Genomic DNA, 18048 nt, shown 5'->3' with positions numbered 1-18048 from the left:
GACCTCTAGAGATCATCTAGTCCAACCCCCCTGCCAAAGCAGGATCACTTTAGGACAGGTCACACAGGAACACACTCAGGTGGGTTTTGAAAGTCTCCAGAGAAGGAGATTCCACAACCTCTCTGGGCAGCCTGTTCCAGTGCTCTGACACCCTCAAGTAAAGAAGTTTATCCTCATGTTGAGGTGGAACTTCTTATATTCTAGCTTACATCCATTATTCCTTCTCCTATTACTGGGCTCCCAGATGTTATGGGAGACAGTATCAAAAGCTTTGCTGAAGTCAAGGTGTAAGATATCCATTGCTCTCCTTTCATCTACCCATTGGTCATGCCTTTGTAGAAGGGTATCAGATTAGTCAGGCAAGACTCCCCGTTAGTAAATCCATGTTGGCTACTCCTGATAACTTTCTTTTCTATCATGTGGTTAGGGATGGCCTCCAGAATGAGTTGCTCCATTACCTTTCCAGGGATGGAGGTGAGGCTGACGGTCTGTAGTTGCCTGGGCCTTCCTTCCTGCCCTTTTTGAAGAATGGAATGACACTGGCTTTTTTCCAGTCTCTCAGGCACTTTCCTGTTTTCCACGAGATTTCAAAAATGATGGAGAGGGGCTTAGCAACATCAGCCAGCTCTCTCAGCACATGTGGATGCATCCCATCAGGGTCCACAGATTTGTGCATTTTCAGTTTATCCAAGCAATCATTGATATAAGCTTGGAATGGCAGCACAAAAAATCTGCAAGTCTGTCGTCTATACCTGTTTTATTAGTGTTCATGTGGAGGGTGGTTTTTCTTAAGAGAATGCTGCTCATCCAATGTTTTCTTGGGCAAGAGAAGAACTAAAAAGCCTGGGTCTCTTTCGTTTGGAGAGAATGCAGATGTGACTGAAGTTTACAAAGTCATGAAGGTGATGGCTAAGGTGAATGCAGAACAGTCATTCACCCAATCCTGCAATGCTACAACAAGGGGCACTTGATAAGCCTGGTAGGAGATGGGTTGATGACAGAGAGTAGAGAGCTTGTGAGCATGCTGAGGAGACACACAAAGAGGGACCAGACAATAGAAGGAGATTTCAAGGCTGAGGCAGGAATGCCTCATGCAACACTCTGAGCAAAACAATTGCAAATGTTGAGAAAGTATAAAAGGGAAAACACAAAAGCAGCCAGGCTCACATGCATGCCTGAAATAAACTCTCCTACCGGCTCCTGAGCTAGATGGACAACTGGTTTGTCTTACTACTGCATGTCTGTGTGGCACTGAGGAGAGGTTGGAAATACTGGTGAAAGCCAATAGCTGAACTGGAATGACCATATTCCTGTAACTAGTTCCCAGTGCAGACAGAGGAAGATCCCACCTACTGGGATATTCACAGCACAGGTAGCCTGTTAATTCTTCAGAAGTATCATTCAGCAGGTTAATAAAATCCAAATGAATTAAAAAAATTAGTGCAACTACTCTCATTCATCCTCAAATGCTTGCTTTGTGATTCTTTAAAAACATTTTGGAAAAATTAATGAGTGACTGCAGTTTACAAAACAAAACCAAGCGTGTACAGTTGTTGCAGCACAAGTATATGAACCTCTTACCTTTTGGGTAAATGTCTTTCAAAGGCACATCTCCAGGTGCTAAAATTCTGACTATTTGATTAGAAGCCAATAAAGTTTCACAATTGGTTTGTTTTGCAGCTCCTGTTTTCCTCCGGGCTCCATAATAAAACGCATCAGAAGGAGCAGCACGTTTGTGACTGAGGGAAGAGTTTCTTTTCCAGCTATACACCTCACTGGGAGACTGCAAGAGAGGAGGAGTCTACTGAACAAAATATTATTTCAGCCTAAGAACAAGCATTTCTTGATAAGTTCCTCTTCTTATCTGATTTCAAATCAAATGTAGCCACTGTGGTTACCTCTCATGTCATCATACGACAAAGAAAAGGCCTGGATTATTTTGATATCAAAAAACCAACAGACCCCCTACACAAGTTTTAGGAATCGAGACTCTGAAGATCTGAAGTTGAATCAACTTTTTTTTTTCACGTTGAAACAGGAACAGAAAGCATTGAAATAACCTAATCTCAAATGAAGCTATGTAACAAACTGTTACCATATTTAAGTTTTCATGAATGTAGATGAACGCAAACAGATATTTCAGTCACAAATTCAAAGTTGGACATTATGCCTGGGATTTAGCTCCAGCTTCAGTAACATAAATTCAGGTGCTCACATGTGAGCATGGTGCTTCATTTCCTGCTATTGCCAGTAGAGCCTGGAGAATAAAAAATCTAATCTTGAACAAGGCCTCTATGTTTGGTCAGCTAAGTATAGCTACCGGGAAAAAAGCTTAGATACCTTGTTCATACAAAACACCCCTACCATTAACACTAAACACAGAATCTGAAGATTTGTCCCACCACTCTCACATCATGTTTAGCACTCCCTCTCTGACATTCACATGGACATTTCAAACCATGTATAAGGAAAGACAGGGCCTCAGGAAAGAGGAGAGCAAAATGTTTCATCAGGAGTTTTGTTATTCAAGCGTGTAGCATCCTTACTACTCCCTCCTCTAGACAACTTCCCTTTTCCAGCAATAAACTCATATCTATTATAAATAATGTGAAAACCTAGTGTAATCAGTCTGGTAATGTAAATCTAAATAAAGTAGAAGTTAAAAACTAATTGCAAAGACAGGGAATAGCTTTTTGACAAAAACATGTAATTTTGGAATATTTTCTTCAATCATTTGGCTTTCCCAAAATTCATGTCTGTTGACAGTTAGATTTTCTAATTTGCCCAATCTATTCCGCAAACACGACAGACTTATTTATTCCACTAGCACTACTCTTTTTATGTATCACCAGGAAGCAAATATAAATACATTCAAAGAACTAAACATAGTGCTTTTATTTTCCTTGTATTTACCTCAACTTCTTGCAACAGCCTTAGTCATTACACCGTTACGTTTCACTTTCCTTTCTGGTCCTTTTCTAATTGTGTCACAGGAATGAGCACAATTACACGCAGTGAAGGGGCTGTATAGTTTTATTATTGTTCTCTGCACTCCTCTTTTTCTTACATCTTGCAAGCTGCTGCATGCTGAACAAAAAGTTCACACTGAACAGTCCAAAATTATACTGATATCCTTTATATCAGCAGCTATAATGAACTAGAAATCTATTAAAACACAGGATTTACAAAAGCTTTCTCTAGCCAGCACTATTTATAACTTACCTACAATGAATTTTGCCCGTGCTAGACATGGCATTATCCAATTTCTTATTATTTCAAATCCCACTGAAATCCCTCTACATTAGACTACCCTACCAAATTTGTCATTTACTGTCATTCCCTTTTTTTTCCGTATCATTTGGTAAATAGGTACTTAACTGGTTACAGAATAAATGAGATCATGTTACATCACTGTATAATAATGCTGAGTATTTACCAAGAGGTCTGGGAAACCAATAACAACAGTAGCATAATTATGTTCATCTGAAAAGATCCTGTTGGGGGAGCTGATCTTTTGTCCCACAGCTGCGCTGAGGTTTTCTGAAGATAGCTGGTCACTTGAAACTGCATGTGGCACACACAGTTCGGATGCTAAATGGGGAAATTAAACAAAAAGAAAGTAATTAAATCCAGATGTGCAACAGGAAAAAACATTAATGGTAAGAGCGCTGAGCGCCGATCTGTGCTATTACTTTGAGCATAAAATTACTAAAAAGAAGATTTTATTGTATGATACTATAACAGAAAAAAGAAGTCAAGAAAGAATGCTATTTTTGTAAAGTTAAGTACTAAAAACCAGGAAATACTGCTTAGTAGTTGCTTATAGCACTTAATTTTGCCCTCTATGGTGCAAACGAGGCAGGAAGCCTATGGAATAGAACAGGATGTGATCTTACTGAAGACTGATATGATGCAGATGCACAAAAAGGCAACATGTAGGTTTGCAAAGGTAAGTATCAATATGACACTTCTTGGTAGCTGTCCTGCTGCAATATAAGTAATGTTATATATAACACATTTCTGGTAAGTAATGATCAAGTTCTCTTTTTCTTTAAGCTAAGGAAAACAAAATTTTCTTCTGTGCAACTGTTAACAGCCTTTTACCTTGCCTCAAGTTATTAACACAATCAGAACCTGCTCTCTTTAGATCTGCAGCACACACCACAATGAGCAGATTATCTCTTTTACCTGGCAGCAGAAAAATGTTTCCTCCCTCAAAGGAAGAATGGGCTACGGGTTTGGGTCAGGGGCAAACACACACTGGTCTGGCTTTTCTTAGTTCTCCTGCCACAGGTTTTGCCTCAAAGAATGAGAACAAGCTGAAAATGTTACATTTGGGGTTTGCTAGATGATTTGGAAAAAAGCGGAGAGGGGACATGATAACATTCTAGATTGGAAGGGAAAGCAATAACAAAGAATGCAGGAATAAATTGTTCACAAATACTTTGAGACTAGAAATTACTCATATTCATCAATGATTTGGACGAGGGGACAGGGTGTATCCTCAGTAAGTTTGCTGATGATACCAAACTGGGAAGGGTAGCTGACACTCCAGAGGGCTGTGCTGCCATCCAGTGTGACCTGGACAGGCTGGAGAGCTGGGCAGACAAGAACCTAAGGAGGTCCAACAAGGGCAAGTGTGGGGTCCTGCACCTGGGGAGGAAGAACCCCATGCACCAATACAGGTTAGGGGTGGAGCTGCTGGAAAGCAGTTCTGAGGAGAAGGACTTGAGAGTCCTGGTAGATACTTAATTATCCATGAGCCAGCAGTGTGCCCTTGCTGTCAAGAGGGTCAATGGAATCCTGGGGTGCATAAGGAAGAGTGTGGCCAGTAGGTCTAGAGAAATCATTCTCCCTCTCTACTCTGCTCTGTTGAGGCCACAGCTGGAATACTGCATCCAGTTCTGGGATCCACAGTTCAAGACAGACAGGGAACTACTGGAGAGAGTCCAGTGGAGGGCAACAAGGATGACTGGGGGATTGGAGCACCTCTCTTATGAGGAAAGGCTGAGAGTGCTGGGACTCAGCCTGGATAAAAGAAGGCTGAGGGGAGACCTTATTAATGCCTATAAGTATCTGAAGGGTGGGTGCAAGGAGGATGGAGCCAGACTCTTCTCAGTAGTTCCCAGTGTCAGAAGGAGGGGCAATGGGCACAAGCTGCAACATAGAAGTTCCACTTAAATATGAGGAAAAACTTCTTTATGGTGTAGGTGACAGAGCACTGAACAGCCTGCCCAGGGAGGTTGTGGATTCTCCTTCTCTGGAGATGTTCAAGACCCACCTGGATGCAGTCCAGAGTAATATGCTCTAGGGGATCCTGCTTTAGTCGGGGAATTGGACTAGATGATCTCTAGAGGTCCCTTCCAACTGTGACAACTTTGTGATTCCACAACATTTCTATCCAACTGAGGAATGATACTCTATAATGGTTTCTAAATAAGGTAGTAAGAGGAAGGAAACTACTGTGGTCTGATGGAGCTTGATAAGTTGATAGAGTAAACTGTACAAGAGATAAAAAGGATGCTAGATATTTAAGCTGTGAGTAGAGTCTTTGCTTGTATCATGTTTACACTGTGTTAATCTCATTCTTTGTGCTTAGGCTAGCCATAAGGACCAGAATGAAATTTCTTCCCTCTTTAGCAAATATAAAGTGGTTTCTCTTTTTTATTCTCTGTCTCTCAGAGACACACTGGAGATAGGCCAAAGACTACAAAACTGTTATGCTGGAGGTACATGTGCTTCCAGTGTTATTAAACCAGACAGACTAAGGGTTTTGTGCACTGTCATCAAATACTAAGGGTTGAAAATGTCAACAGATCAGAAGATAGGTAGATCTTACCAAGCAGAATAATGACCACTGGAGATTTCTGGTTTTTTTCTGTAGCTAAGACGTGCCTTAGCACCATCTGGGAAGTTAAATGAACAAATTCCCCATGTATCTTAACACAGGAGTAATGATCTCAATGGCCTCCTGCACACTACCTGCAGAACTTCAGAAAACTGTGACTTCTGATCTAACAGAAGGTCTTTTGTATTTTTAGAACTGTTGGGAAACGTCTTCTAGGTCACCTGTGTGTAACAGACCTGCAACAGCATAAAGACTGGACTCATCAACATATCTGGTCCCTTCTATTCCTATAGGTTAATTCCTGCCTAGTTGTCTTTTTTCCTTTTCCATTCTATATGCTTGTATAGTTTCTGAAAGTCCACGACTGAGGATCTTAAATGCTACAATGAAACAAAGATGCATTATTCAGACAGCCTCACATTTGAGTACTGAATTTGCCATGCTTTGTGAAAAGTTATTATTAACCAAACATGATAAGGAGACAACAAAAAGAGAATCGTATAGAAGATTACCCAGACCTTTAAAGTAAAAGGTCCTTGTTTGTGCAGCTGCAAACACAGAAATTATTAAAAAAAAAAAAAAAAAAAGAACAAGTCAAGCTTGCATTCAATACCGGTTGTTAAGCCAAATCCCATGTCAGCTGGCTCTTCACTCAGTGCATACAGCTGGCAAACCTCACTGTCTTCAGCTTCCATATGGGCACGCTTGGTTAAAAGATATTTCCTGGAAAGGATACACATTTATAATTGTTCCTGATTAAGCTTGTAACTCTAAACAAGAACTTTTATTTTCTGAAAGAGTGAAAACATTCTACATTTATATAAACAAGGTTATCAACACCTTTTGCTAAAATTAAATATCTGTGAGATAGGAAATGGTAAGCCAGCAAGTGACAGATTTGTCTTCTGGCAAGTATTTACAAGCTTTTGTTTTGCTGTGCATTTATAAAAATAAGACAGCACAGTAACATTTCTTTCATGTGTCCATGAAAGTAAAGCAAGCAGGCACTAACTATGGACAATGTATTTCCTAAGCTAGGCCCACGAACATTCTATGATCAATTCCACCTCAGTAAAAACAGTATTAACGTGAATACAACCAAACCCAGCCAAGATTTACAGAAGCATGAATTTAGGCAGATACATCCTACTCTAAAAGCCTACCTGCATTTTTACCAGAGCAAATTCGCATCTTAAAACACCCAACTGGTTTAAGTCTAGCCAGTCCCACGAACTGAAGAAACAACTCTCAGACCAGAAGTGAAACTCCTGAACATAAACCAGACACAAAAAACAAGTAATGCCATCAAGAAAAGTAGGGTTAACTAACTGATTTGTTTCATTTTCCACCAAGAGCCACCGGTCTTCAGCTGCCAGGAAAACAGATTTCAGGCTGATGGGAAGCGAGATGGTGTGAGTTTGACCCTCTAACACATCCAGTACAATAAGGCGGTTTCTGTAAAATTGGAAGCCAAGACAAGCATAATCAGACAGGGAAGCATAAATGGAGCTCTGATATAAATCAATATAATTTAAGGATATAATTTATTCTCACCCTGCTTCTTTGTAGAACACCAGCCAATTTTTGTGTGAAAACTCTCGGCACATTTTGTAGTCACCCTGTATAAAAATGTCATACAGCAATTAACGTTTGTTAAATTTATTCCAGGGAGTTTCTCTGACTCCCTTGAAAATATACTATATTTTTCCTTTATTTAGAATTATCTATGGCATTAATTACCTCTCAAAATGCCATCTAGCCTGCTTTGTCCCAAGTAATCTAATTGAATCATAATTAAGTTCAGTATTTTGGACATTATCATTTATAACAAAATGTTTAATTATTTCCAGTTTGAGCTCCAGAGAGGGATATTTTAGAGTACATATCCTCAGACAATACAACTTACTTAAATTTTTCATTTCACTATTCCATAAGAATGCTATTTTATATATAAGACATATAGCATACATATGAGTAAACAATTAAGTGCTTGGGCCATAAAAACAGAAAGATAAACAATCCTGGAGCAGTTTTCCAATACAGAGCTTTGATTTTAAAAAAAACAACCCATGCTATAATAGAGGCAGGTGCTATTCCTCACCGTCTCTTCTTTGCTGTTCCACCAAGATGTTATCTTAGGAGACTCTTGAGCATCTGGTAAGAGAATTAGGTGGCGAAGAGCCCCACTGTTTGTATCCAGCAACAAAACAACATTGCTCTGTAAATGAAAAGAAGATCCATGTACTTCTCAAGCCCACTTAAGAGACTGCACCAAATCTATCTGAGGCACTTTTGCAACTCTAGAAACTCAGGACATTTTTAAAAGATGATCTAGATTTTGCTGGAAAACCTAGGCTGAACCTTCTTGGTTCATTACAAAGCTCATGGAGAAATTTAATTGTAGAGGTTAAGTACATGCAAAAGGGGCTGGAATGATGTTTCCGTTTTTCCATAATCTTTTATCTATACATCTCACATTCACTTCCACATAAGGTCTAGGAACTAGACTAGTATGGCTTACATGTCCAAGCTGTAGTCAGCTACAGGTGAGAGACATACCAGTTTTGTTCTGACAAGTCACTAAAATACTTAATTTTATGTTTTCTTAGCATTCCTCTAAAGTACCCATTACCTATGTTACACTGAAGGTGAAAAACTAGTGAGAGAAGAAATGGCTTAGTACTTTCTCTCCAAGTTCTCACTTCTGATACAGTGGAGCCAACAAAATATCCCAGTGTGTGTCAATCCTTCTGTGAGCTGCACGTTCAGAGAGCTTACAGTGTCAGAGGTAGGACAACTGCTGAAGGACAAACAGATGACTGAAGAGGATGGAGACCAGAAGCCAATAGGATTCTGAACATATTGGTGCAAATGTCCTACACATACCACATGTGAAAATACAGTATGCTAAATTTTGAACTCCTTCAGATTTCTCAGTTTGTTGGTTAATGCCCCAGGGTTCACAAAATGCCAAATGACAGGGGCCATTTAAGCACTGTAGCTGCTGCTAATGTCTCTACGTAAGAATTCAAGAGAAAAATCATTCAGGGCCAATCTTAACTGCATCAAATGAAATTTAAAAGGTAGAAAAGAACAAGTTAATTAAGCCTTGGATTGAATGTTTTGTTTGCCATTCAAGGAAATGTTAGGTTCTGCAAGGACATTAGGTTCTGCAAGGACTTATTAAAAGTAAATTGTCTACAAACAACATCTGCAATAACTCACGATTGACGTTAAGGGGGTAAAACAAAAATTCTTACAAATTCTCCTAAATAAACCAAATACAAACAATCTGAGTCATAGTGGTTTTGTGCTTTTTGGGTATGCTTCATACTTTCACTAGGATTATTTTAGAGAATTACTTTTATTTAATAATGACAATAATTTGAAACTAAATATGGTAAAACATTTAAAATACTACTATGTCATTTGGAGCATTCAGGAATTTCAGCTAGAATTCAATACTTTAAAAAAAAGAAGTTTGCATATGTATTACAAACCAAAAGTATAGAAATGTGGTTCAGGAAAAAAATAGGGCATTTATTTTGGACTTTGGTTTTCTGCCATATTTTATTTATACAGTTTTGCAACAGCACTGCTGTATTGAAGCAATGCATTAGCCTTCCATGGGAGATAAAGAACACATACAAATCAATTACATTTTTCCACTTAGTGTTAAATTTATGAGAGCAGTTCGTAATATAAAAAGCTTCTCTACTCCACCTCTTTTGATGATAATGTTTTCCTTCTGTGCTAAGTGACTGATGTGTTTAAGAATAGATTTTTGCATCACTTGTGAACACATCCAAGAGCAGCTTTGGCAACTCTTCAAGTGGGCTGGGAAAAGATGTTAGTGTGCAATTCCGTTGTGTTTGTTCTTGACTGGGAGAAAAGTAACCTTTGGGTGACCTCCCGACCCTGATGTCTGGAATTCCAAACTCTGGATAGATGCACTAACCAATCTTGTGCAGTGGTGTGCCTTTATTTACAGTTACTGCAAAGTTTCCCTCTCCTTACTGCTCTTTTTATTTTAGCTAGCATTTTCCTCTTAAAAGTCCTTAAACCAAACAGGGCTGTGATTTCACTTTGCTGGTATAGGAAGTTTTACTTATGGTCTCGCAGACAGAAGGCAGAGCAACACACTCCAGTTTCAGCGGGGACAGTACAAATAATTCAGTCTAACCTTCTTGTATTCTTCTCCCCATAGTCACTCTCAGTTTTGTTCTCTTTTGCCCTTGATGCTGACGTCCTGAGTAAGCAAGCTCGCAAACACAGACTCTTCTTAACTGCCAGCTTCAGATGAGGCTGATACTTAGCTTGGCAGGGTAATCCCTCTGTACCTCTCCTTGGCTCCTGTCCCACAAGCACCTTTTTTTACTGCCTCTCAATGACTCCTTGAGCAATATGTAACAATCTTGACACTGTAAATATTAGGCACAGACATATCATATTGTATATTAGGCAAAGTGAAAAAAGTCTGTGCAAGAATTTATGGTTCGGGACTCAAACCTCCATGCCTTCAGAGGTAGGGAAATGTATACATCTAGATTACTGGTGTACTAATTAATGTAAGTGGTGTCTTTCAGATGATTTGGGAAACTTGATTGTACTGGAGATTTCAGTGAACAGAGAACAGCAAGTAGAGACATAAGCTTTGTGCTTATAGAAGACGACTTCACCTTTCAACAGAAAGTGCACATCTTCCTACATAAACACATTTGTAAAAGATGAGAAGTTATTACTGTCAGCTAGTTTTTTTAAGAACACACACTCTGCCTCCTGAAAACATAGATCAGAATATTATGGTGACTAGAGGTTTCAGATGTTACTGCTAGTACATTGCAGGTACTTCTACAGGCAGGTCCCCACTTCTGTTTCATGTGAGATCACAAACTGTCAAAAAAGTCTTCTTTTAAAGGATGTTTGCCATCTTCTACATGTAGTGAGCAAGGTGGTTCTCTGTGTCAGCTTCTGAACCACAGACTGCCTCACTCCCCAGCTGAGAGCTTTGCCAAAAAGCCCCAGCAGCAAATGGGACAAGGAAAAGCATTTCCCTCCCTTCCTATCCCGTACTTCCTGACCAAGAAAGATAAAAGCAGAGCTGAAGGATGCTGGCAGGACACTGCCTGGGCAAAGCTGCTTGTGTTCCCTGAAGTAGACTGTGGGTTATTCTGCATCTTCAGTTGTAACCTTTCAACAGAGTGCTTGCAAGAAAAAACAGACGTGCAAAGATATATGCAATTTATATGCAAATCAATTATCTATGTGCATTTCCTTCCATAATCCAATTTAAAGTAATGCATAAAGGTATCAAAATTATTTTCAGTCTATATTTGCTCTCCTTGTGAGCTGTAAAAGCAGAGGGTGCAGAAAAAAAAACGAAAAGTGCCATAGGTGGGCACGAAGCTTTATAAGAAATAGGAGCATGCAATGAAGTACTCATGGAGAGGACAGGAAAGAGGCATTGCTGCTTTGAAAAGATGAAGGCAATTCCCATCTTACAAGGAAATTACTTGAGATTTCTGAAGAGTCTTTTCAAAGTTTATGAGCTTCATCTGATCAAAAGAGGCTGAGCTCACCGAGACCAATGGCCACTGTGAGGAACAGAATCATCAACTTTCTTCCAAGAAAATGTAAAGGTGGCTTAAAAGCAGATAAATCTCTGATTTGTGCGATTAAGTTACATCCTTGAGGAGTTAAATTTTTTAAAAATTTTATTTAAAAGGACAGAAAGGAATGGTGATTTTTCATTTTATTTCATTGGAGGGCTCTACTAAATCCAGATGGATGTCATCTGGGATATAAATCATACAAGCTTATTTGAAGAGCCACAGTATCATAATCTCATTCTTTCCAATAAGGTTATCATCTATTTAAAATTGGGGATTTTTATCACTTAGTCAGAAACATTCATCTCCAAAGACCTTTATTAAACAAAAAATTGAGAAAAATATTTAGTTTTTGGTATTGTCTAATTAATGGATTACATTATTTATGAAATATCAGCTGTCAAGTGGACTTAAAAAAATTTAATAAATGCAACTTATTTCTACAAATTTTGTTACTATTTCTTGGTCTTTTTGCAAGTACACATGGACAAACCTCTGAAGCATCACTTAAATAATTTACATTATTTGTTTTTATTGAATATCTGCTTGATGCACCTTTTGTACAAGCAGCTAACCTTGCCCAAAATACAAATGTGTCACTGAATCTACTTGTCTTAACATGTGAATGCTGCAAATTCTGAGCTTGGAGCTGACAGTGACCTTAGTACACCTGAAGCCAGGCAACTTGACTACATGTGAAGGCTGCTTCTGTAGCCAGTGGAAAGACAGAGACCCTACCTTAGCTGGCATGAATCACTCTTGCAGATGACCTTTATACTGCCAACAGATACAGAAGGTACTTGGTTGATTAACTTAGACTTACATGCTTGCCTGCTAACATTAATAATTATGGAATTAATTTCATATACAGCAATATCCACCTCATTTCACAGGTGCATAAAGAAAGCACATTTTTCCACAGCCCCACTGCAGAAAAAGCTGGGAATTAAACCTAAGCTCTGTGTGGAATAATTTAACTACTTTAGAATCCCTCTTTTGATTCAGAGGGAATTAGAAATGCAGAGATCCTAATTCAGCAGCATTTGTCTGACCTGTGCTTTGGTACCTCATTTAAAAACCAATCCCAAATAAATTACTAATGTAATCTAGGCATATAAACAGGCAATATGCAAGTGAATACCTTTTCATAATTTCGTTCTCTGCAAGATGCTTTCCTAACTTCTTCAAGAAGTCTAAAATTACTTTTGAATGGTGTCCTAAGTATACAGTGACTTTTTGCAACCAAGTTTGTAATTTAATGAAATATATTTTCACATTCAATGAGTAAGGTCTATCTTAATTTTAACACTATGTAAGAAGTGTAAAATGGTCTTAAATTGAGACAGATTTTGTTCATCTGTAGCTTGCTAACAAAGGCAAGACTTAAGCTGGCAATATTCAAGCTTTGCCAGAATAAAAAAATGAGGTTCCAGCTCAACTGAATTCATATGGAAAGCAGCACTAAGGTACCACAGTCTCCCTGCAGAAGAAACTTCATTTCAGAGTTTTATTTATACTGTCACTGAAAAAACTACTTGACAAAGACAGGCAAAACCAGCCAGAGAGTTAACTACCTAAACCTTCATAAATGAACCTTTGATAAAAACTTCATTGCTGACACCAAGTGCTGCTGCGATTTGGCTAAAAACAAAACTAGCAGGACAATTATTTTCACAGTAGGAATTTGAGAGACTTAGAAAGCAAAGAATATTGATGGGCTTTACATTAAAAAGTGTGATAAATTCTCAGCATTCTTAGACAAGAGATTGACTGCCATCTGCTTTACAGTCTCCTGTGTTCACCAAAAAAGGCCAAGGATTGTTTAGAACCAAACAAACATGTTATGTGCATCTCAAAATAGCCCAAACAGTACTTCTATAGCTGTTCAAGACAAACACACACACAACCACCAAAAGCAGGTAACTTGAGAATCATACTTCTCCCAGTTGACATTGGTAAGTGTTCAAGGCAAAGACAAAAAAGGCATTGACAGTTCTAACAAGGCAGAAGAACTGTGTTTCTCATAAAGTATCAGGCTTAACTGCAGTGTTTGAGACCAGAAAGTGGCATCAAAACTTGACAAATGTTCCTGGAACAACAGTATCTCAGAGACTAGTTATGAACTGACTGAAAACTACATGTAGGAAAGGTTCTTCTTCATCAGAGTCTCTCATTACCGAAAAACTGGCAGAACAAATGCAGAGCAACAAAAGGAAAAGGAAAAAACAACCAACAATAATGACCAGATTTAAAGTCCATGTCAAACCACAGTGACTGGTAGGTAACATTATAAACTATTATTAATATTAAAAAAATGAATAGCAGCAGCACTGCATCAACTTGTCTCTTCCCACTCTGGGGCAAAGCAGCTTTGAATTGGAAATGTTCCAGTCAGTTCACTGCTAGTAGTGGAAAGTGTAACGTATGTTGGAAGTATGCAATACGTGACTTTAAAAAAAGGATTTGAGTCAAACCAACACTGAAGTCATCAGCAGTTCTAAATCTGCATTGCTGATACACTAGATGTCAAGGCTTACATACTCTTCTTTCTGGTTTTGGTACATCAGATGTTACAGAATAAGAAATATCAGGATTCACAAAACAAAAAATAGTGGCATGAAGCAAGTACAAGCAACATTTTACTTTATGACTCAGAAAACGTCCCTATCATGTACTATTTGCAAAGTAAAAAGGGGACAAGGCAGGAGCAGGACTTAAGTTCACAGCATAAAAAAGCTTACTTTGTACTTTGCAGCATGAAAACATACGTTGCTTGACTGAGACTCCTGAACTCAACTCAACTCATTATCTCTCTTTCTCCCATGAAGGCCACTCTCCCTCTATCAGTCAGAGAACTATAATAAGCAAGCAAAACTCAGCTTCAAGAACATGAAAGGACATTGTCTAGCTAAAAAGTGCAAGAGGAAAATCTTCACACAAAAACTGAAGGCAATTCCCAAGGTTAAAGTATAGTGAAAAAGAGAACAGGGGATAGGCTTGTCCAGGCTACTTCAATCTGTGGAGGTAGACTCCTCAGTGATCCTAGTGATCCTATCCATATGATACTACTTTGCTCATCACTAAACATTCAGCTTTATTATTTTTTTTTTTTTACCTCCGCTTCATGTAGAACCACTTGACCTTTCAGTGGATTTCCCAATGGTGCCACAGTCACAAAAGGTTGCCAGACACTTCCAACTGTTCTTGGGAAGAGGTCATAAAGATCCACAAAGTATCCACTCTTACTAGAAACATTCATGAAGTACAAGGAAACAGGATTGCACGTAGTAACGTAAAGTACATTTTCAGCTTCCTCTTCTGAAATAAAAAATAATGAAAGGCTATTGACATTGCGCATTGCTCTTCTGGAAATACACGTCATAAAACTTGTCAGATGATACAGCAAAATGTACAGCAAAATGGCCACCATTTACATAGGAAGATAAAGAGAAAAATGGTCCATTGATACTTACTAAATGTTAACAGGCAGAATCTTGCCACAACACTATGAACTCTCTGAACAAGTAGTCCAAGGTGCATTTGTGTAGATGAGACTGAAGTGCCTGCCAGCTGCTAGTGTACACAAAATCTGTCCATATGTTCCTGTTTGTTTGTAATCTTGGTTCTCCCTCCTTCTCTATCTCATCCTCTATCTCAACTAATATATTTAACAATTAAACAAGGATGAATGCAAACTTGAACTTTTCATATATAGCACTTTCCTGACTGATTTCAGACAATTCTTAAATTAAATCCAAAGCCATGTAATTTCTGTTTCACTGTCGTAAAAGCTTGTTTGTGTATTTGAAAATAAGGCTAGAAGCAGAAAAGGAAGCATTCAAGTACTGATCATTAGTGATCTGTCTATAATACACAATAAAGTTTAGACATCTGTAACGATGAACCCTAAAAACATTTATGAATATTCCCAATGATGCGATTCACTTTGGGACACAAGTAGTGTAGGTAACTAAGGAAAGCTTGATCCAGGAGGGAAAAAATTATTTGGTATAAGAATAGGAAAAAAATGCACAGCACTCTGCAAGTGACAAGGGTTGTATTAAAACTGAATTCACTCAGAGAGAGGGGAGAAGTCAAAGAGTTGGGTTTTTTAAGCAATACAGTGTTGAAGATAAAAACAAGATGGGCTTGAAATTTTGTGGCTGTGTTCTACTTTAATTATATATCCTTCTCTAAGTTTGAGAAAGATGCATATCCTTGCAAAGACCACAGTGTCTCAGTGAAACTTTGCTCCCATTTCAGTGGCAGATTATTTTTTTATTTTATCAACTGTTTAAAAAACTGTAAAAACATACATTATTATTCCTGTACTCCATTCCTACACTCCACATCCTCCATTGTCATATTGCAATTCTTAGTGTAATGCCTACACTTCAGTGCAAACACAGCCAGAAATACACTGTCTTGTAAATGCACTGAAGTGGTGTTACTATGCTTAGAATTCCTCATATTGCCCTTTTATACTCTGCTACTGGCTATCAGCGAGCACTTAGGAAGTCAACACCTTAGTTTTCCCTTGTCTCTAGGATATTTCATGTATTTGTAATATTGGGGATCATTACAAAAGTTAGTAGCTTTTCTTACCGCACCTTTTGTTACTGTCACATCACAAACTAGGTTAATTTCATCCAAAGGCAGCGTCCAAAAAGCAAGTTCTTCTGTAAAATTGAGGGACCTGGCTTCATGTCGTTCCAGTGGAAATCCTTGGATATTTAAGTGCACAGGGCCCTAAACCAAGTAAGAATGAGAGCTTACTAAGATATTTCACTCACCATGCTTTATGGAAATCTAGAAGTTTTCTTCAAGACTGTTGATGGTATTAACAACTGAAACTACTAAATAAATAAGAGGGAAAAATAAATGCTTTTCTGCAAGTGCCCTGAATGTCCATACTGCCATTTTCTTTACAGCAGAGAAAACATCATGTTTTTCCTGTTTAATCTTTTACTGGTTTGAAACTATTACTGCTCACTGGCATGAAGTAGGTATCACGTACTGATAAAAATCCATGAGAAGAAAAAATCAGAATATTTTTGTTTCAAACGAGTATAATGGCAATTTGTTATAGTCTAAACTTTAAACCTCACCCCTAAATCACATTAGCAGTTCAGAATTTTCCTTATTCAGTGGGGTAATAATTACTGAAGTTAAGCCAAGAACTCAGAGCTGAAAAGGACATGGAATATTTGGCTGCAGGTCAAATTGTATCAAAGGTTCAGATTCAAACTTGACAGTGCCAAAGGTACATAAGATTTCAGCTGTATACAAAATAGAGACAGAACATAGCTTTCTTTTTGTTCTCTGATCTTAGAAAAAAATTGAGATCTGGTGCCTGAAACTGGTCACCTCCAAGGACCCAAAACAATGACAAAGTTTCTTCAAGTATGGTATTTTCAATATCCTCATAAAAACCTCTTTTCAAGAGCTTCTGATCAAACTTAATGATTTTAAACAACATGTTACATTGTGAGGGCCAGGTGCACAAAATGATTAATTTTTCTAGACAGTATACAGAACCAAGAACAGGTAACAAGCACCACACTTTGTATATAGTCTTTTTCCTGAATAAATTAATCGCTTTCTAGATTATTTGCATCCCAGTACGTAAACACAGTACTATATGAATTAAAAAAAAAAAAAAAAAGACAAAAAAAAAAAAGACAAACCTTTACATCTATTTTTTGAGTTTCTGTTGGACACAGCAGTTTCTGTTGTGCATTCCCTGGCTGATTGACTTTCCAGTAGCCCATAAATTTAGGATCTGGTAATGGCAGTCTGTCAAAAATGTAGGAACAAATACATGTTTACATTCTTTAACCAGCAACTGATATGGACTAAACAATTTAACCAACTATATTTTTTCCAACAACACATATCTGAAGATTCTATTGTAGACAATGCTTCCTTGGTCATATTGCCTTTTTTTTTATCATTTTAAATCAGAAAAATTTTAGCCTTCTGGAAGACTAACAGAGACACAACCTAAACAGCATAATAAAATAAGAAGATATTCACATAATATGGCCCAAAAAGGAAATATTTTCTGGTCTGAATTGAGGTATGTAAGAAAATATACCAAAACTGTCTCTTGCTTTACTTTATTCAGATCCAGCAGGGTGTGATAGAACCACTTAAAGGAACTCCTGCCAGTGCCACCCTCACTGAAAAACCCTGCACAGCACTAACAGTCAACACTGCGGCAAGTTAACTGTGCAATAAAGTTCAACAAATTATTTCCATATATTATGCCACTGACATGAACAAAAGCAAACAAGTACAGATGTGAGAGTATTGCCTTCTGGCCACTACAGTCTACAGAAAGGACAGGGCTATCTTGGAAAGCCTCAGTTGCTTGCCTTGGTCTAATTTCTTCATTTCTGTACCTTTTATTAGGGAAGAAATACACGGGTCACAGCAAAACTCATTTATACATGCTGTTGTGTTGACAAAGTAGGTTGACAGCAAAATACAGACAATTGAATTTTTATTTCTTTCTCTTTTCTTCTTTTCTCTGAAGTAATTTGCAGCCACTGAAAGCAGTTTAACTTTGTTAATTGGCATGAATACCTT

General features: G+C 38.0%; 1 protein-coding gene across 1 annotated transcript in view; it reads right to left on the bottom strand.

Annotated features, from left to right (window-relative positions):
- Positions 1-18048, bottom strand: part of VWA8 (von Willebrand factor A domain containing 8) — a 184770-nt gene that overhangs the window by 51292 nt on the left and 115430 nt on the right. The window contains exons 27-35 of the mRNA XM_051609029.1: positions 17145-17253; positions 16068-16206; positions 14573-14775; positions 7950-8066; positions 7403-7467; positions 7178-7303; positions 6462-6571; positions 3437-3591; positions 1582-1783 (exon numbers count right to left, since the gene is read on the bottom strand). Of these exons, the coding sequence (XP_051464989.1) occupies positions 1582-1783; positions 3437-3591; positions 6462-6571; positions 7178-7303; positions 7403-7467; positions 7950-8066; positions 14573-14775; positions 16068-16206; positions 17145-17253 (1226 nt within the window). The remainder of the gene's footprint in view (positions 1-1581; positions 1784-3436; positions 3592-6461; positions 6572-7177; positions 7304-7402; positions 7468-7949; positions 8067-14572; positions 14776-16067; positions 16207-17144; positions 17254-18048) is intronic.

Source organism: Apus apus, chromosome 1 (assembly GCF_020740795.1).
Source record: "Apus apus isolate bApuApu2 chromosome 1, bApuApu2.pri.cur, whole genome shotgun sequence".
Taxonomy (NCBI): Eukaryota; Metazoa; Chordata; class Aves; order Apodiformes; family Apodidae; genus Apus; species Apus apus.
This window is presented reverse-complemented; position numbering and strand designations above follow the sequence as displayed.